At 44.8% G+C, this 21,460-nt stretch overlaps 1 protein-coding gene across 1 annotated transcript; it reads right to left on the bottom strand.

Moving 5' to 3' along the window:
- Window positions 1–2,557: 2,557 nt before the first annotated feature.
- LOC114032984 (fibrinogen C domain-containing protein 1-like) lies at window positions 2,558–21,211 on the bottom strand (the record flags this gene model as incomplete). Its single annotated transcript, XM_027848429.1, has 2 exons — window positions 21,140–21,211; window positions 2,558–3,037 (listed from the first exon to the last, which is right to left on the bottom strand). Coding segments are annotated over exons 1-2 (552 nt in total), but the record flags the coding sequence as incomplete, so codon positions are not given.
- Between the last annotated feature and the right edge of the window lie 249 nt (window positions 21,212–21,460).

Here is a 21,460-nt window from a genome sequence, read left to right as displayed (position 1 = left end):
ACTCTACATACTCTAATCCACACCATCCCATAACCTTTTGCCCCCCCCACCTCTGTCCTACTGTCCAAACCATAGATCCCTCAACTGGGAACTCCTACTTATGCCTCTTGGTGCCCAACTTTGTCTCAATTCCATGAACTCCTCCCTCCTACTTTCTGCTTCCTTACTTCATTCCTCATTCCTCCTCCTCTACTCCCTTCCCTGTCATACTTATTCTCTCAAGGCCAGATTCCCCTTTCTTTACTCTGATATATTAGTTATATTGATGTGTGAATGGCAGAAGGCTTTGGAAATACCTCAGAGACTCCCCTTCAAGTTCTTATGTATGTTAGGATGAGGGTCTTTTGGAGATGATACTAATTTGGTCTCCCTATCACATCAATTTGTATAAATTAAATAAAATAATAAGGATATTACTGAAGTCTCCAATGCATTAGAGCTTTTGAAGACTATGCCAGTGGGGTGGTGGAAGTTCTGGTAGTAAGTTGGAAAAGGTTGAGTGTGAACCTTGTTGTCTATCATTCCAGGACACGCCTAGCCAAGGGTGGTGAGGCTCACCACCAGAAGGCTGGCCAAGAACTGATGAGTGTTTTTCACTACAGCAACCCACAATGACCATCTACTAGGGTAGAAGAGGGGCTGCGGTCTTCATCAAGGGAAGAAGCATCCATACTGATAAAGTATTGAAAATAAGTAGTTAAAAATGTTTTAAACAAGTATAGATTAGGTTGGTATAAAATCTTGTATCAAGTGAAAAAAATATGTATATTATTCAGCTCAGTGGTGCAGTGGATAGAGTGCTGGTCCTGGAGTTAGGAAGTCCTGAGTTTAAATCCAGCCTCATTCAGCTTACTAGCTATGTGATCATAGGCAAGTCACTTAACCTTTGTTTGCTTCAGTTTCCTCAACTGTATTTTAGGGATAATAATATCACCTACCTTTCATGGTTATTGTGAGGATCAAATGAGATAATATCTGGAAAGTATTTAACACAGTGCCTAGAACACAGTACGTGCTTAACAAATGCTTATTCCCTCCCCCTCCCCCCCACTTCCCTTTTCTTCAAATGAATAAAATATTACAAAATATTATTGTTTCTTCTTTAAGAAGTTGCCAACACCAAAATTAGTGAGATCTCAGTTTAAACTAACAAATTACTGTAGTTGACACTAATAGTATAAACATGACTCTAATTAGTTTGAGAATCAATTACACCATTTTGGTTGAAAATAGTGATATGCTGTCAGGGACATGAAAACATAGGTTGACAATTCAAGTGTGTCCCCTTTAAGGAAGTCCATGAAAGAAAATTCAAACTTGCAGAATTGAAAACACCGGGGAGTGATTACTTACATTATAAAAGGATTCAGAACATTAAGAGCCACTGCCAACTGACAGTCCACCAGAAATAAAGATAAAGCATCTTTGAGATCAGAATATGAGTCAATAGGGAAAATAGGATCTGATTTACCAAACAAACTATGACTTTTTTGAGGAGCATAATTAATGTGTAAGGCAAAGCACACCTATTTTCATAAAGGGAAACAGCTTAGAATCATTGACTAGGGCCAGTGAATGGACCACTTCACACGCCTTGGTTGCTCAGTTATTATGCATATTTCAGGCCACATGACCTGCTCAGAGTTCAAGGGAGCTGGTGATAGGTGGAGATTCCTGCTAAGAATCTCTGAGCATTCTCAGAGACTGGATCTCCATCACCCTTATCAGCCACTCCAGGCAGGGGGATAATGAGCATCATTTCTCCAGTTGCAACTTTCTTACAGAGAGAAAAAAAGTTCATTGCCCACAAATTGTTGGGTAATGAGATATCCTCATGTACCATTTCTGTCTTGCACAAGGGATGGAGGGGTAAGAAAATGGACAGAACAGCTTCAGTGCAGCTATAGTATAGTGAGGGGGCAAGTACCTTATGACCTTACAAGGCTTCTGAGTCACCAGAATCCAGTGGCCTAAGAGACAATATGATACAGTGGAAAGAACACCAGACTGGGTACCAGAAGGCCTGGATTCAGTGTCTTCTACTTGAAGCAGCTAGGTAGAACAGTAGATAGGGTATTGGATCTTGAGTTCAAATCCAGCTTTAGACACTTACTGGCTATGTGACCCTGGACAAGTCACTTAACCCATTTGCCTCGGTTTCCTCAACTGCAATATAGGGATAATAACAGCACCTGCATCCCAGGGTTGTTGTGAGGATCAAATGAGATAATATTTGGAAATCTCTTAGCACAGTGCCTGGCACACCGTGAGTGCTTAATAAATGCATCTTTCCTTCCTTTCCATCCATACAGTGGGTACAGAAGAATTTTATATCTAGAAGGGACATTGGAGGTCTGAATCCTTTATTTTACAGAGGTGAAAAACCAGGACTGGAGATGGAAAGTGACATGGTCAGTTCGACACAGTGAATCATCTGTTTTGCTAAGGTTCCTTGAGCTATAACATTCCATGATGCTGTAGGTCACTGAATGGCGGCACCAAGACCATTCCTGCCTCCCCTAGAAGATGATTTGTGCAGGGAGGCTTCCCCTCTTACCTGAATGAGTCGGCCCTGTTCGTTCTGCAGAGCATTGAGCCCCTGGCCCAGAGTGCCATGACCCCTCTTGAGGCCCTCACAGTCCTCCTGGAGCTCTGTGGCCTGGGCCAGAAGTTTGGGGACCTCGTCAGCCAGGGTGGCCAGCAAGGCCTGTTCTCGACCACCAGCAGCCCTGAACTCAGTTTCACGGTCTGTGAGGGCCCGAAGCACAGAGGCCTGGGCACCCTCTAGGCGGGCAAAGTTGTCTGTGTGGTCTGGGCATCGTGGGTCAATGAAGATGTTGATTCGGGAGCTGTCCGCCTTCTCAATGGTAACCAGGGCACTGTTGTCTTCATCAGGGTTGGTGCTGATGACTGGCGGGGGCTCAGTTACTGGTGTGTGATAGTGGTTCATGAAGAGGATGGCACCGGTGACTGTTACAGCCAGCAGCACAGCGACAGACAGCAGTACGGTGCACAGGATGTAACCACAGCTCACGCGCTACAGAAAGAAAAATGGACAAGGGGCATGGGTAGGCAGAGAGGGAAAGAGAGACATCAGACAATCATAAGGATGTGGAATGTCCCTTCCCAATTTTTTCTTCCTGCCCATCTCTATCCTGGCCATTCTACATCTAGGATGTTACCAAGGTTGAAATTCTGGACCCTCAAACCAAAACATCAGAAAAAGATTCCCTCCCTCAGTTCAGGCTTTCTTAATTGCAAAATCAATAGCCCTTCAGCAAGGCAGGAGCTGCTTAGGTGATATTTGCATGGAAAGAGAAAGGAGGCTACAGAGACTGAATACTTCCTATATAGTATAACCAGGAGTTAAGAGATGCAGTCCTTGCCTTTAAGGACCTTCCAGTCTAGTTGAGCCACAGAAGAGGCAAAGGGGACCTAAACCTGATTTCCAGAGCAGCTACTTAGGAGATGGGGTATCTGGGGCTTCTGGTCTATGGCCCTCAGGTTTCTCATCTCTGAAATGAGGAGGGTGGATTTGATCACTTCTCTGGTCCCCTCCAGCTTTAGACTCTAGGATCCCATGAAATATTTTTAAATAACATAAGACCAAAATGGTTAGTGCCAATTGTGGGGCAGGAGTTCAGAAGAGGGAGAGTTGGTTGCATCTGGAGGGTCTTAGAAGGCTTCAGGGAGGAGATGAACTGGAGACCAACCTTGGAAAATGGGTATTATTTGAACAGGTAGAAAAGGAGGATCATTACAGGTAGGGAACATAAGCTGAGTGGGTATTTTAGAGAGGTTAGCTGATGGGACTATCTAAGTTCAATATGTGATGGAGCTATTGAGGACCTTGAAAACATTCTATAATGCCCTTCATTGAATCAGTAAACACTGGAGGAAGTAGAACGCTGATGGGAAGCCTTTAGACAATGTGTGACTTTGGGGTTGATCTCTCGAAGACCTTTCAAGGGCTTCTAGCAGCCAAGTTGATGAATTAGGTTCCAGAGCTTAAGGAACAGAAATGCTAACCACAGCCACCTCTACCCTAACTAAAATGTTTATTAACAGCACACAAACTATTGGTGCAGCATTCACACACACACACACACACACACACACACACATGGATACAAAGAGAGATGTATTTCCATTTCACTGCTACCCCTGGTCTCAGCCTTGTCCTGATTCTGGAAAATGAAGCTACATACCTGGAAATTCACTCTATCCAGAATTGTAGACAGTGAGTGGCCCATGGAAGTTAGGATCTGTGAGGTTTTATACTGAGGCAGAAAAGGAGAAGCTAAAGACTTTTACAAACATAGAAATGCAGAGTGAGAAGAGCCTAGGCATGTTTTAATACACTAATCATGAATAGGCCAGACAAGGGTAAACATAGGTTGGAAGAATGGTGTCATATGTATAATGGGAATAATATTGCTTTGTCTTCTCAATAGGTGGGGAAGGGGCTGGAAGGAAGGAGAGAATTTGGAACTCAAAATTTTTAAAAATGAATGTTAAAAAATGTTTAAATAAAAATTATAAACTTTAAAAAAAAGAAGAGCTTCTGTATCAGGGGCTATACCCATAGATTCATTCATTCTCTAGCTACTTCTATTTAGGTCCCTCCTCCTCCCTCTGAAGGAAGGGGTCTGGCCTAATAAACAGCAGTGGTTTCAAACTCAGATAGAAACAGGAGCCACTAATCCATACATCATGGTCCCTGTGGGTCATATATTAACTTAATTTCAAAATGTAATATTATCTATGTTTATTGTATTTTTATTTATTTTGCTAAATATTTCCCAGTTGCATTTTAATCCGGTTCAAACTGCACTGGGGAGTGTTATGGGCTACATGCAGCCTGCAGGCTATGTGTCTGACACCTCTGTCATATATATACATATATTTGTATGTATGGCAAACCACTCCAGTATCTTTGCCAAGAAAACCCCAAATGGGGTCACAAAGAGTTGGACATGACTGAAAAATGACTTAAATAGTGGAATAAGCCCTGGGCTTGGTGTCAGGAAACATAAATTCAAATCTTGGCTCCAACATTTACTAGCTCACTGATCTTTTCTAAGCCTCAGTTTCCTCTTGTGTAAAATGGAAATAATAATAAATAACAATAACAATATATTCTACCTAATTCACCGAATTGCTGAGAAGTCATTTTGTAAACCCTAAAGTATACTATTATTAAGTGTCTCATTTTCTTATATATAAAATGGACATAGAAGAATTTAAGGATCAGAAAGTACCTAAGAGATCATTGAGTCCCAATCCCTCATATTATAGATGAGTAAACTGAGGCCCAGGAGACAGCTAGGTGGTACAGTGAATAGAATATTGGGCCTAGAGTTAAGAAGGCTCATCTTCCTGAGTTCAAATCTGGCCTCAGAATCTTGTTAGCTGTGTGACTGTGGGCAAGTCACTTAAACCAGTTTGCCTCAGTTTCCTCATCTGTAAAATGAGCTGGAGAAGCAAATGGCAAAGCACTCTAGTATCTTTGGCAAATGGGATCGTGGAGAATTGGACACAACTAAAATGACTAAGCCACCAAACTGAGACCCAGAGAAATGTAGTCTTTTCCCCGAGTTGCACAGCACATGTATCAGTCAATGTTCTAAAGTCAATGGGTTCCACATCCTATACCAAGGTGTCTCCTTTGAGTTCAAATCTTGGTTTTGACACTGCATGACTCTGGATAAATCATTTGATATCTATGAGTTTCACAAGTATTTTGTGAGGGGAAAGCCCATTTTGTAAACCTTGAAACACCCTAGAAATGTGCCCTGCACATGGTAGGTACTTAATAAATGTTGGACTATAATCTGAATTCCCCACAACAGCAGATGAAGCTCTGTACCATTCTGTTTTCTGTGCAAGGGTATCAAAGCCAGCAGGTCGAGTCTAGCTCTCCTGGGGAGCCTGAAAAAGAGTTTCAGGTGTCTTCTCTCTCCCCACCCCAAGCTGTGAACTCTGAAGTACCTCTTCCATCTGCCTTGCTACATCCCTCTTTCACTCCCCCTTTCTTTTCCATTTCCATAAAGCTGACATAGCCAAGGGCTCTGGAGGTTAGCACTCCCAATCAAATCACCCAGAAGGCTAGGAAGACAAGTCATCTAATAGTCTGTGGAAGGAAGGAACCCAGAGAGACAGGACTGTAAGAGAGCCATCATCCCAGTGAAAGAAACATCCCTTTCACCACTTGGCTCTATGTCTGCTGATACAGCTGGGGGCAAGGACCTGGCAATATGGAAAAGGTATAGCCAGATTTATGGGCTGTTTCTCTGGGGATCTCAATACCTGACATGACCAGAACCTAGCAACTCAGAGATTTTGAGTCACAGAATAGGAAAAAAGTTTTTTTTAGAGCTAGAAGTGGTCTTGAATATTGTATATTCTACCCCACTTCCTATTTTACAGATGGGGAAACTGAGGCTAAGCTAAAAGAAGTCATATTCTCCAGGTCACAATTTAGTTCAATTTAACATTTGTTAGTGTCTATTATACTCAAGGCTGTATTATATGCTGGAATTACAAAGACAAAAAAGGAAAAAGGTCTGTACCCTCGAGATGTTTACATTCGATTTGGAAGATACATCTACACAAATAAGCAAATACAACATAATTCCCATGAGCACTAACAGTTGGAGTGGGTGGGGAGTTACTGGCTTGGGGTGGCTCCTTAGAGAACCAAATCTTTCTATTATTATGCCATTGGGCCTCTCTTTGATTAATCTAAATTAAAACTATTTACTGAGTACCTATGAGAGACAACACAATATAGTGAAAAGACCAATGAATCTGTAGTTGGAAGACCTGGGTTCAAATTCCACCTCAGATTCTTAGTAGTTATGTGACCCTTGACAAGTCCCTTAACCTCTCTGAGTACCTGTTTCCCCATCAGTAAAATGAACTTACTCCATAGGGTTGTGATGAGGATCGATTGAGACGCAAGCCTTAAATGTCAGTCATTATTATATGGTTAGTGTTGTGCTCGGTACAATGGGGGATGAAAAGAAACATAAGACAATATGCCTGGTGCTAGGAAGCTTAGGGGATTTTATCAAGGAGGAGACACACAGTAAAGGATGATATAGAATTAAGCATCCACAATAAGGTTACAGGAAGAATTTCCTGACTGTGAGCTCCAGACTCAGACACCAGATACCAGTGTATGCTTGGCCTTGCTACCAATCTAGATCCCTCTTCCAAACCCTTTTGGATTATGTGGCTTGGCATCGAAAAGAGGCCAGGACTGCTTCTGGAAATTTATTCAAATCTTATTGTGCCAGGCAGAGTGGGAATGAGTCACCCTCCCCCATCCCACCGCTTCTGCACATACCGAACAAGTTAACCGGTCTCCAAAGTGCCAACCATTTGCTGAGGAATCCTACCCTGCCCTTTCCTCCACCCTTACTGCGATGCCTGGCATTCTCTGGGTAGGTGCTGTCCATGGTCCTACCTTCCTCCTCGCATTACAGGGAAGGCAGGGCTTTCCCTGACCTACACCAGAGCAATGCCTCTCCAAAACCCCCAGGGAGCACAAGGCTGGGAAAGTCCCATGTGTTCAGAGACAAAGGACAACTTGGGTTTGAAAGCCAGATCCCAAGTGCTGCATCAGCAAAGCCTCCCTGTCATCCTCCCTGCCTTTCGGCCCTCTCCCCTCAGCACAAATCTATTCGGAGCGGTACCTTTCCCAGAGCCACCCTTGCCCTGGTGCTCTGACCATTTGACTTTAAGGCTCCTGCCAAGGGCCCAATCTGATCTAAGGAGACCAGGATGAAGTCACTCCTCTGACTTACTGCCCTTTGTAATCTGAGAGCCCCACCTCTTCATTCCTGATACCTGGCCCCTTGATAAAGAAAGAGGCAAATAAGGGGGTTCTGAAGAAATAGGTAGGAGTGGGATGATGGGAATTAAGTAGGCAGGAGGGGGGTAGTGCTGGGGACTAGAGATGAAAGAGGCTACTCAGCTTATAGGAGAATTAGTCTTCAGGGACCACCTTAAAGATAAAGTGCCATTCAGTTTTATAGGTTGCCTTTTACGTGAGTTGCAAAGAAATCTGTCCAAGATAATAAGAGGGGCTTTTGCTAGAGAGCTACCTTTCCTGAGTTTGCTTTGGGCTTATAGTATATTAATTGAGGCCTTTGCCAATCCTTGCTGAGCTGAGCACACAGGCTGGGGGCGTTCTAAGCAGAGCAGCCCTTTGCAAATCTGGGCTCCCTGAGTCGGCGAGGGGGTGGGCTTATGGAAAAGCAGGAATTTCAATCAAAGTGTTACCGATAGGGGAAAGAACATCAGGGTGGGAAACAAGAAATCTGGGTCTTAATCCTGGTTTTGCCACCTACTTGATCTGTGTCACTTTATCTCTCTCAGCCTTAGTTATCCCATCTTAAATGAGGCATTTGGACCACATGACTTTTGAGGTTCCCTTCCGACTTTGACATTCTATAATTTTGTAAAGGGATCTCTGATGGGGAGCTTTCTGGAACTGTGGCATGTGTGAAGGAGAGATGTTTTTAGAGTAAGGATTATTTCTATTGTGCTCTGCGTCACATAGTCTAGAGCACCCCCTTGTTATAAGACCAGCCTCTCTGTAGGTGCCTAGGAAGAGGGGTTAATGCCTGAGTTCAAAGATTTGGGTTTGGAGTTGTGTCAATGAGACCAGAGCTATTGGTTAAGGAGAACTGTAACCATATTGATTCATTTGGGGGCAGTTCCCCCAATTAGGCAGCAGCCAGATCCCAGCTAGAAGGCTTCTTCTATCACCAATTGCTTCCAAGGCAGTGAGGAAGACTATGGGCAGCAGCTTAGAAATGCAGTAGCATTCATTCTTCTTCAAGTATTTCCAGATTAGCAGAGACTTCTGGCAACCAATCCTGGGACCTTCTTGTATTTGGATCCACAGAGGGGAAGGAGAAACAGAGGAGGATGAGGAGAGTTCTCCAGTAGCCCTGTGTCCCCTTCTCACTGGCTGACTGAGCTGTCGATCAGCATCATACAATGCCCAATTAAATCTGTCATTGACCAGACTGATGATGATCGACAGCTCAGTCAGCTGGTGATCCTGGTAAAAAGAAAGAATAGTGTTTTCTCTTGACATTTGAATGTGCCCCATAAACATTTCTGAAGTCCCATTAGTACAAAATTCTTGCATTATATCCTGTGGATAAGGTGGCTGGGGGAGGGGGGAGGGACAGAATGAAGCATGGTTACCCGGGATGTGGGGGGGGAATCACAGAACAGAAGTACCTAAACCTCATAGGTACTTAAACCTGTTCAGAAGGATACATCAAGCTGGCTGTCAGTATTGTCCACAAGGGGTGTGAGCAGAAAAGAGAGGAAGGGTTTTGGCTCAGGGTAAGAAAGCCTGGATTGGTGAAGGTTTTGCCTAACCCTCATTCCTTTGAAAATGACTTTGAACTGACCAGCTTGAATGTGTGCACCAACAGTGGGACTTTGTAATTTCAAGGCAGGACTGGAGCTAAGCCATAAGCTCCTTGAAAGCTTGGACTGTGTTTTATCTTCCTCTGGAAGTCTCCCCAGGCCTAGCCCAGGCTTGACCTATAAGAGGTATTAAGTTGCTATTTGTTGATTATTACTGAAGATATAACCTGGTCCCAGATCTTGAAATGAGAAAAGCAAAGCCAGGGCTAGTTGGGTGTCAAGGGGAAACAAGATGAGATCTTTTTAGAGGTCCACCGAAGATAGGTCCTGAGTCTTTGCTCACTGGGTGACCCAGGACCCCAGCAGTAAAGGGAAGCTGCCAGGATCTGATGGAAACATTGAGGCCCTGAGATGCTTGGGTGACATCCTCTCCACTACTCCCCTCTAAACAATAAAACCTAGGCATGTTCCTATCCTTTGTTCCTTTTTTAGCCAAGTCTGGGAGCTGAGCCGATCTACTCCCAAGGCTAGCATAAGAGCTGGGCCAGCAAACCTCCTTTCTTCCCTGATGCTCGCTTCTCATCGCCCCTGGAAAGGATCTGAGTCTTGTCCTGATTGACAGATTACATCCCTTGAATGAAAGGATCATGAGGAGAAAACCTGTCTCCCTGTTCAGGGATGGGGCTTACCTGACAGCAGAGGACTTGTGTTACCAAAGGGAGAAGGAAAAGAGGAAAGAAGAACAGGCATTTTGAGCTCACACTTTGCTGTGCCTCTGCTTTCTCCCAAAATATTAGAGCCAGAAGAGAGAATAACTGTTTTTTTATAGAAAATTTGTCCTGTCTTGGGGAAAACCAAAGGGCAGGGCAAGTATGGAACCTGTGGGAAGTGCTCCAGGGTTGACATGGAATATCTCATGGACTCCAATGACAGGATAGGGACAGAAAGAGGGAGAGAGACTGTCCAGCACATCTCCCCTGTGTCCCGGCCTGAACACACCCTTCCTCCTGGGAAATTGCCCCTCTTGGGACTGCAAGCAGGTCCAAGCTCACGAATTGCTCCCGATGTCAAGCAAACAGCTCTCATTTGCATCACTGTGTGACACCCCAACAAAAGAGAGTATGAGGGACCCCCTCCCCCTCAGAGAATCTTCATCCCCTCCCCTGTGATGGAACAGCCACACAAAGGACAAAACTGTGGATTGTTCCTTAAGCAAGAAGAATTGACCCTTGCCCCAATATTAAAAACCAAAAGAGTGATTCCTCCTGTCACAGCATTGCCTTCTCTTCCCAGTCCACTGTTGTCATCATCATTGCCATCATCACCAACATCACCATCGTCCATCATCATCATCATCATCTTAGCTATTCTAAATAGTACTTTAAGTTTTACAAAGCACTTTACAGATATAATCTCATTTGATTCTCACCACAAGTGTGTGAGGTAGGTGTGATAATCATCCCTGTTTTACAGGTGAAGAAACTGAGGCTCAGAAAGATTAAGTGACTTACCCAGAGACACACAGCTAGTAAGTTTCTGAGGCAGGATTTTAACCCAGTGCTTCTTGACTCCAGGTCCAGCGTTCTATCCACTACACCACACTGCCTCTGTTAATGGAGAGAGTCATTTGGAATACCGCATTTGGGCTTAGAAAGAAAACTGGCCAACTAGCGTGTTTTCATGACTAAAGTATGTTAACCCTCCTGGGCGATATTTCTGACTCTAATGACCTGGCGTGACCTTGCACAAGTCTTTTCTCCTTCTCTGGACCTCAATTTCCCTATCAGGAAAATGAGGGGTCCGGACTTAGTAATATCTAATTTTGCTTCCTGCTCTAGAATTCTATGTTCAAAGCTTATTATATTGCTGAATGAATTAACAAATGAATATTCTAAGGCCCCTTCCAACTCTAACATTCTATGATTCAACTTCCGTCAGCAACAAACACAGTGCTAGGGATCTAGGTTGTACCTCAATAAATACATGGTGAATTGAGTTAAAACTCCACTAATAATAGAACAAAGAGAAACAGATTTATATTGGAGCATAAGAGATTTAGTCATGACCTCAGAAATGACTCATGAATGACAAATGGAGAGCAGTAGTATAATGCCGAGGGAAGTTCTAAATTCTCTAGGCCTGGGGGTTCAAACACATGGCCTGCAGGTTGCATGTGGTCCACAACACTTCCATCTGTTGTCAGAACCAGATAAAGGGTAATTTGGAAATATTTAACAAAAGAAATAAAAATACAATAAGGCATAGATAATTATTACATTTTAAAACTAAGTCAATATGTACCGGTTAGTGGCTTTTTGAGTTTGATACCACTGCTCTAGGGCATTTAGGTGGTGCATTTAAGAGAGCACTGGGCTTGGAATCAGGAAAACTCAAATTCATCGGTTCAAATCCAGCCTCAGACACTTACTAGCTATGTGACCCTGGGCAAGTTGCTTAATCCTGTTTGCCTCAGTTTCCTCATCTGTAAAATGAGCTGGAGAAGGAATAAATGGCAAACCACTCGAGTATCTTTGCCAAGAAAACCCCAAATGGGGTCACAAAGAATCAAACATGACTAAAATGAGTGAGCAACAAACCGTTGCTCTAGGAGGTGGAGAGGGGGTAGGGGAGAGTTCCTAGGATGGATAAATGACCATCTTGCCCTGAAATTGGGGGCAGGGGAGGGCCAATCAGAGGGCTAGGCTTACAAGAGCTACTTTTCTCTATAAAGCCCTCATCCTTCCTTTCCTCATCCCTGTGAAATAGGTGGAAAACAGAAATCCTTTCATTTTTCAGATGGAGAAGCTGAGCCATAGAGAGGTTAAACAACTGGCCCAAGGTCACACCGTAAATGAGCAACAGAGCAGAGAACACAGCCCAGGTCCCCTGCCACCCACAGGAGCACTCCAGCCATTAGAGCCCAAGAAGCTTATTGGCAGTGGAGGGAGACTGGTGCCTACCTTGAATACCACATGACTTGAATCTATTGTGCCCTCCTTGGAAATTACGTAACTTAGCTGACTGACCCAGACCAGAGAGGATTTTTTTTTTTAAAGATCCATCTTTACTTTTCCTCATGTTTTTACAAAAGCTGATTAGTGGTAGGCAAGATATAAATGAAGGTGTTTTATAAATCTTCAAGTGCTATATAAAATGCGAGCTATTGTTATTATTAATAAAGTAACATTGGCTGGAGGCATCAGGATAGAGTAGAAAACACTGGATTAGTAGTCAGAAGGTAGCAAGGAAACGGATTGTTTATTAAGCACCTATTATGTGCCAGGCATAGGGCTAAGCACCTTATAAATATTATCTCATTTGGTCCTCACAACAACTGTGGGAGGTAGGTGCTAATATTGTCCCCATTTTACAGTTGAGGCAACTGAGGTATGCCAAGACTGTGATTTGCCTAGGGTCACACAACTAGTAAATGTCTAGGACTGAATTTGAACTCAGATCTTCCTGACTCCAGGCTCAGCACTCTATTGTACTACCTAGCTGTCTCTGCCCGGGTCAGAAGACCTAGATTGTCATCTAGGCTTTGCCACTAACAAGTTATGCAGTCTTAAGCAAATCACTTCACTCCTTTGGGCCTTGATTTCTCCATTTGCAAAATGAGAATGTTCAGACAGATCAGACAGAGACAAAGACACAGAAACAATGATAAAAAGAGAGAAGAGGGGAGAGAGAGGGGGAGAGAGAGAAAGTATTTGCTGAGTATTTAACCATGTGCCTATGCTGATGATGCCTAAGGTCACTTGCACCTTTAACACTCTCTGATTTACGTTTTAACATATTCTAGGACCCTTGTAGCTCTAATATTTTGTGGCAAGGAAATGCAAATAGGAAGTTAATGAACTCAATGCCCAGTGGTGTTAAAGCTGGAACATCTGAGAGCTTTGCAATAGCCCAGGAATAAATACAAGAGAGACAGAGAGAGGAACTAACCTCCTGCCCATAAAACCATTGTCACCAGTCTTGGCTAAACCAAGATTCCTAGAATCCTAGAAGCTAAGGATCCCAGCATTAGAAAGGACCCCAGAGGTCATTGAGTCTAACTCATACTTAAGCAGGAATCCTCACTGCAGTATCCCCAATAAATGGTCATCCAGTCTCTATTTGAAGATTTTTTAGAAATGGCCCATTTCCACTTTTAAACAGCTCTAATTGTTAGGAAGGTTTCCCCTGCATTTAATCTAAATTTGCCTCTCAGCAACTTCCACTCATTGCCCCTGCCTCCTAGCCAGGTTTCCTGACACCCCTGAACACAGGAACTCCCAGTGCTAACTTTGAGGGTAAGGACCAGGAGGAGACCTTGAACCTTCCAATCATCTGCCTTCTTCTGCAGGGTTCCAACAGTCCATTAATACTCCACCTGGACTCGTTCACCAGCTGTCTGCATATTCCTACCCCCTCATCTTCTCTCAGTGATACTGAAGCCCCAACTTCCCATTTCTAACCCCTTTCCCAGTCTGTCATTGCCATCCACCTCAACCTGATCCCTCCAATGTCCCACTCCATATGTACCCATCCCTTCCAAGGTGCCCTCTGAAACTCTTGCTCTATAATTAACAAACTTCCTTCCTCTTCTTCTCCTATTGCTATCATCTTCTGGCTCTCCTCTGGCTGACACTATATCCCTGGCAATCCTTTCCAGTACTGAATGAATATTCTTTCTTACTAGCCTCCTCTTCCTCTAACTTACTGGTCCCAATGAGGAACCATTGCTTGCATCCCATTGCCACTTCTAGATTCCTGCTGTACCACCATCACCCAGCACCATCTTCTTCTTTGAGGTTCTCTCTATCCAAATTAATCACCCAGTGCAGACCCCATTGGTCACCATCTACTGATCTTCCTTTCTCAATGCTGTTCAGTCCTTGACTCACAATCTCACTTTCCACTCCAACTTCTGCCCTCATACTAAGGAACTTTAACATACCTGTTGATGGTCCCTCAAATACACTAATTTCACTTTTTTTTCAGCCTACTTAGCTCCTAGGATCTACTCCTCCATTTCACCTCCACCATATTCTTGATCTTGCCATCACCCACAAGAGTTCCAAGAATTCCAAAATTCCTTTATCTGATCATAATCTTTTATGCTTTCACCTCTCTCAATGCCTTATTAATCCTAATTCTAGTCTTCATCCCCAATGTGACTTGAAATTCTTCTACCCTTCAGGAGTTTCCCAGACCATCACTGATTCTCTGGCTCCATTCTTCCTTTCCCTTCCCAATCTCAACTCTCTGATGAACCAGTTCAATTCTGCTCTACTCCCCACTCTCAAAGGGCCTTGTCCCTTATCCTATTGCTATTCAAACCCCAACCCTAGGTTACTGCCAATACCTCCTACCTCTTGTTCAATATCACTGGGATAGGAAGAAAGATGGGCTAGGGATAGGCAAACCACTGGTGAAGGAGTCCAGGTTAACAAATTGCTGGATTCCTGCTGAAAAAGGTAGATGATTGGAAGGTTCAAGGTCTCTTCTCAGATCTCACCCTCAAAGTTAGCACTGGGGATTGCTTGTTCCTACTCATATGCTGATGGGGCCCACTCCACATTTCTGTTACTTAATCTAAACTGGGTCCTCACTGCAACTTGACAATCCTTCTACCACTCCCTAATTGATTAACAATTTCACTCACTACAGCAGCTTTTCTCAACCTTATTTTCATTTCTTTCCTCAGTATTCCCATAGCACCCTCTCCTTCCACTGTCTTATTTGAGGACCTACCTACCTCCCCTAATACTTCACTGAAAAAAAATTAAGGGCATTCACTTTGAGCTCCTTTCTCTCCCTTCTCTTTATATGACATCCCCCTAATAGAGCTCCCATGATCTCCTCCTTTGAGGTGGCCCTACTCCTTGCCAAAGCCAACCCTTCTACATATATCATTAATCCTATCCCTTCCCATTTTCTCTAGGAGATCACCTTCACTATCAACCCCTCTTTTTCTCTCTAATTTTCAAACTCTCCCTATTTACTGCTCCTTCCTTTTAGCCTACAAAGAGGTCCAAGTATCTGCCATTCTAAAATAAAAATACCCTTCCTAGAACCTACTATCCCTGCTACCTACTGTCCTATATCTCTCTTCCCCTTCTTATCTAAACTCTTTGGGGAAAAAAATCTATATCCACCATTTTCTCTCCTCCCACTCTCTTCTTAATTCTCTGCAATCAGCTTCCAACCTCATCATTCAACTGAAAACGCCTTCTCCAAAGATACCAGTGGTCTTTTAATTGCCAAATCTAGCTTCTCCCTCTCTCTCTCCCTCTCCCCTCCTCTCTCCCTCTCCCCTCCTTCTCTCCCACTCTTCTCTTCCTTACCCCCTCCCCACCTCTCTCCTTTTCTCAATCCTCATCTTTCTTTAACTCTAGGCAGTATTTGACACTGGTGACTACCTTCTCCTACCAGAAATTTTCTCCTCTCCAGGTTTCTGTAATACTGTTCTTTGCTGGCTTTTCCCCTACCTGCCTTACTACTCCTTTTCAGTCTCCTTTTGCTGGATCTTCATCTATGCCATGCTCACTAACTGTGGACATGACCTAGGTTCTGTCCTAGGCTGTCTTCTCTTTTCTTTCTATACTCTCACTTGGTGATCTCAACTCCCGTTATCAGCTCAATTATCATCTCAAGCAAATGACTTCCAGACCTGTTTATCCAGCTCTAAGTTTGCCCCTGACTTCTAAGAACAGCATCACAAACTGCCAGACTCAGCATGTCCAAAACAGAATTCATTGTCTTCGACACCCCAAACCTGTCATTCATTACTGTTGAGGGCCCCACTATCCTCCCAGTCACCCAGGTTCACAACCTTGGAATCATCTTCAATTCTTCCCTCTCCTCCCCACCTGCCGCCGGTGTTTGATCATTTGTTAAGTCATGTCATTTCTATCTTCAAAGCATCTCTTAATGTGACCCCTTCTCTCCACTCATATAGCCACCAGCTCAACTCAGCTTCATTCCCTACGAGCTGGTCTGATTGTGGTAGCCTCCAAATGTGTCTCCCTGCCTCAAGTTCCTCCCTGATCCAATCTATCCTCCACTTTGATGCCAAAGTGATTTTCCCAAAGCACAAACCTGACCAATTGCCCCTGAGAGCAAGTATAGCCTCCTTTGGCATGTAAAGTCTTTCACAACCAGGCCCATTCCTGTCTTTCCTGTCTTCCCATACATTACTTCCCTCAGGAGGCCTTTCCTGGTCCCCCCAGAAGCAGGTGTTTTCCTCACTGAGGTTGCCTTGAATCTGCTATGTATTTCTATACATGCTGTCTTCCCCATTTGGATGAAAGCTCCTTGAGGGCAGGGGTTGGTCTTGACTTTCCTGCCCCAATATCCTCAGTGCTTAACAGAGTGCCTGACACACTCCATAAATACTTATTGATTGATTGCTTCCATCTGGGTCATCTGGGTCTCCTTCTATGTGACAGTGTTTCAAATACCTGAAGACAGTGATCATGTCCCTCCTAAATCTTCCCTTCTCCAATTCTTTTCATTTATCTTCATATGGGGTGGACTAAAGGGGAAAAGCCCCTTTGGCTCCAGAGGTAGAGGAAATGAACCCCAGAAAGAGAAAAGTGGCATTCTCTTTCTGGAAAACAGGAAAAACATCCTGGCCATCAGGAGATCAAACAAGGAGGTAAGTTACCTGGGAGGGTTTGGAGAAGTTTGCCCTGGATGGTTCAGAGATGACAAACCCCCAAACTATTTCTGATAAGGAGTTACTTTGGATTTCCCTAAAGTCTTATGACCATTGAGGGGTTTGGGGCAGACGTGCAGATCAGCAAGAAACGTTCCTCTGACATTTTCCATTTCAAACACATTGACCTAGGTCTGGACACATGGGCACAAGCCTTTGCCTTCTCTCCTAGGCAGCTAGGTGGTGCAGTGGATAGAGCACTGGGCCTGGAGGTAGGAACTTGTCGCTGAGTTGTTTCAGCCATATCTGACTCTTTGAGACCCCATTTGGGGTTTTCTTGGCAAAGATATTGGAGTGATTTGCCATTTCCTTCTCTAACTCATTTTATAGATGAGGAAACAGAGACAAACAAGATTAAGTGACTTGCCAAGGGTCACACAACTAGTGTCTGAGGCTGAATTTGAACTCAGGTCTTCCTGACTCCAGGCCTGGTGTTCTATCCAGTGTGCTACCTTGCTGCCCTGTGAGTCAGGAAGATCTGAGTTTAAATCCAGCCTCAGACACTTACTAGCTATAGGACTCTGGGCAAGCCACATTTTAACTTGTTTGCTTCAGTTTCCTCAACTGTAAAAATGGGAAGAATAAGAGGACCTACCTCCTAGGGTTGTTGTGAGGATCAATTATCCTAATGGGAGAATATTTGTAAAGCGCTTAACCCAGTGCCTGGCACATAGTAGGTGCTTTATCTATGCTTGTTTCCTTCCTTCTTTTCTGCCTGGAGTTTCAGAGTCAGCTAGTGAGATGCCAAAGGAGGGCAGTATGCAGACAGATGTAGAAACAGAGCCTAGAGGGGGAAAGTGACTTGGGGGAGGTCAAGTAGCTAGTGAATGGCGGAGCCAGGACTCTGGCAGGCATCCTGGAGGCCCCTGGTTCAGTCTTCCTTCCCCTACATCTTTGGGCTCCCCGGCACTGTCTGCTGGAGAAGACAAGGAAGCTGGGGATGGTGGCCGAAGCTCAGGCACCCAGAGAGACCACGAAGCCTGGCTGTGCTCATTTGCCAGGGGGGAGACAGCTGGGCCTCTGCTTTTGAGAGCAGCTGGAGTCTGCACCCCCAGGGAACAGCTGTAGGAGGCCCCAACCCCTCAAGGGTCCCGGGACCTGAATTTCAAACAGCACAACCACCAAAGTCACCCAGCTCTAAAAAGAGGGCAAGAAAAAGGACCCTTGATGTATTTCTTGATGTATTTTCTGTCTTTAGAGTCCTCCTGACCCCTGGAGTAGGTCCCCCCAGGGAGGGCATGGGTCCTCAGAAGGAGAGCCTTATCAGTCTTGGACGGTTTTCTTGTGGCTTTGCCCAAAGGTCAGAGGGTGAACTTGATTAGCTTCCTCTGTGTAGCTCCAGTGGAGAAGAGCTAGGACCAACCCATGGAAGTTAGGGGAGGTAGATGCAGGATCAGTGGAAGGCAGTATTTACTAACAGTGAAAGCTGTCTGATGGAATGTGTGACGTGGCTGATAAAGATCTGAACATGGAGTCAGGAAGACCTGAGCTCCATTCCTAACCTCTCCGAGCCTCAGTTTCCTCATCTGTAAAATAGGGATAATAGCACCCTCTCCCCCCAGGGCTGTTGTATGGTTAAGTGGGATAATATATGCAAAGCATAAATCTTAAACCCTCTATATATGGCAGCTGTTATTGGAATTATTCAAGTCAAAGCTAGATAACCATTTGTCAAGATTTCTAGGGGGGGGGGGTAGATTCCCACATCAGTCAGGAGACTGGACTTGATGACCTCTAAGGTACCTTCTAGCTCCTGGATTCTGTGATTCCTTTGGTTTGGCCCAAAGACACAACAGAAAAATACAGGGAGAATACAGGAGTAATCAGGGTTCACAGCAAGGACTGATGATCATTAGCCTCTCCTCCACTCCTCCTTTGGATAGGGTGGTATGGTGTAGAGAGGATGAGCTTGAATCAGAAAACCTGGGTTTTGGTCCTAGTTCTAACAGTAAATAAGCTCTACAGCCTTAGGTGAATCACTTAATTTTTCTGGGCCTCAGTTTCCTCATCTGTAAAATGGGGCCAAGGATCTCTGCCCACCCATCTCTGCCCTTTCGGGGCTTTGGTGAGAATGAAATGGAGAAGACAGATGCGGCAGCCCCTTGTACACTGTAACTAAAAAGCCCCAGAAGGAGCCAAAACCAACAGCCTGTAGCAATGAGATGCAACCCCCATCTTCCTGCGTGTGTACCATTTCCAAGCAGGAGTTATCTCCCCTCCCTCTGCTTCCCTTCCCTCTCGCCCTCCCCGTGGGCATATGTCTATAAGATTTTTAAAATGTTAAAATGTTGGCTTTTTTTCTTTTCTTTGTCAAACTGGGCACCTGCACAGAAGCCCATTCAAGGTGGCACCAGGTTTAACGTACACATTGACAATACTTGACAGCATTAGGGAAGAGCAGGGCTGACTCCCTAGGATGGCTGGTGATGGTCGCTTTCCACAAGGGAGGCTTCTAACCCTCTCACCAAGGGCTCTGGGATAGCAGCAATGAAGGGCAAGTTTTATTTTGGGGGGAAGAAAAGATGACCTTCTGGCTGTCCCACCCCCACAATGAGCCCAATTCAAGGGCAGAGAAATAGATCATAAAAATGGACCATAAATTTAGAGTCTGAAGGAACTTTACAAGGCATTGGTCCAAATGACTCATTTCACAGATGAGGAAACTGAGGCCCAGAGAGATCGAGTGAGTTGCCCAAGATCACACAGGTATTAAGTAACAGACTAAAGATTTGAACCCAGGTCGTCTGACTCCATATTCAACACCCTTGTCATTGTGCTATGCTGTTTCACCCATAGACAAGGTTCTGGCCCTGATGATGGTGTTTCCAACAGAAGGGCTCTTGAAAGTGGTAGCAAGGGAGTTATTTCTCATTGAGGCCCAGGTAGGTGGGGTTAGGAGGGGAGCCTTAGAAGCTATGCTTGGGCTTCCAAGTCCTCCAATCTTTCCTCCCTGGCCTTAGAGGCAAGTCAGATCACCAGCCTCAACAATCTGGCTCTGCCTGGACCAAAGCTTGTCCCCATCCTTCTCTCTTCATTCATTCTTCCTTCTCAGCCCCAGCCATGCCACCACCACCAGCCCAATGGATTGTATGTGCCCGTGTTCACTGTTGACTCTGGTCCCTAGTGAATGTCAGACAAGCCAGAGTCTAGCCTCTGGGATGGTTTACAGGCTAGGTGGCATACAGGTCATGTCCTGACCTCGCCAGCTGCACCACATTGCCAGCTCCTATCCAGGCACAATCAAGGATGCAGTCTGGTGCCTGTGGCAGTTAACCCACCAAGCACAGTACCCCCCACATTTCTGCATTCCAGCCCTTACAACTACATACACAATAGTGTGGGCACTACCCTCTATCCCACCCCTTCCTTCTTCCCAAGACATCCCCTTAATAAATAAGTCTAAGCGAGCACCTGAATTATTTCAGTAGATGGGACAAAGGAAGCAAAGATTGCAAATAACCAGACAGAACTCACTGCAGCATGGAGTCAACATGCAAAATCCTATTTAAAAGGTTCTTTAAGCATTTACAATGTGCTCCAGTTACTCAGAGGCGGCTGTGCAGGGTTTATTTACCTGTTTGCTGCTGCCTCCCCCTCAGCCAGCCCGCTACAGACCCAAGGTGCCACGCTCGGAAAAATAAAGAAACTCAATAATTCAGTGCCAATTTGCTGACAGCCACCACTGTTCTCCCAGGTCCCCTCAAGCGGTGACAGAGGGGACTATGAAAGGTACCCTCCCAGGGGCAAGAAGTCTGGCAGTCTGGGAAGAAACCTGGGATTGCATCTCAACTCCGCAGCCGAGATGCCCCGGACCTAGCCCCCCTCGCTCGCGTGCCTGTCAAAAGCCAACCATGCACTCCACGGTTCTCACTCTCCAGCTGCTGCCTAAATGGTAGGAGGGGAGGGGAAAATAAGAGAGGTTTTGCCAAAGGACTTCTATTTATCTCCCTAATATCATGCCTCTGGAGGGTGATGGATTCTACCTTCCACATGTCCGCCCTCCTTCACCCTGATCCTTTTTTCATTCTTTTCCTTTACCTGGGATTTCTCCTGCTGTCCGTCTTCAAGTTGAGGGGCTCCACCCATGGCTTTCCATCTGTCATTTACCATCTTCTAGGAAGACTCAGTGTAAAAAAATGTTTGAAATGGATCTAGACACACACAGATGCAGAAGAGAAAACCACCTGAATCTTGCAAAGGGATTTGAGCTTTCTTTTCCCTGCCCTTCTTCTTGGCTGGCTCTAATGCTACCCTGTGGCATGTCAGCCTCCCTCTGTCACTCCCTCTCGTCACCCTCTCCCTCGATCCATCTCTCTCTCTCTCTCTCTCTCTCTCTCTCTCTCTCTCTCTCTCTCTCTC

This window comes from Vombatus ursinus, unplaced genomic scaffold, assembly GCF_900497805.2.
Source record: "Vombatus ursinus unplaced genomic scaffold, bare-nosed wombat genome assembly UNPS02006299.1, whole genome shotgun sequence".
Classification (NCBI taxonomy): Eukaryota; Metazoa; Chordata; class Mammalia; order Diprotodontia; family Vombatidae; genus Vombatus; species Vombatus ursinus.
The sequence above is the reverse complement of the archived record's forward strand: the minus strand, read 5'-3'. Positions and strand labels throughout refer to the sequence as shown.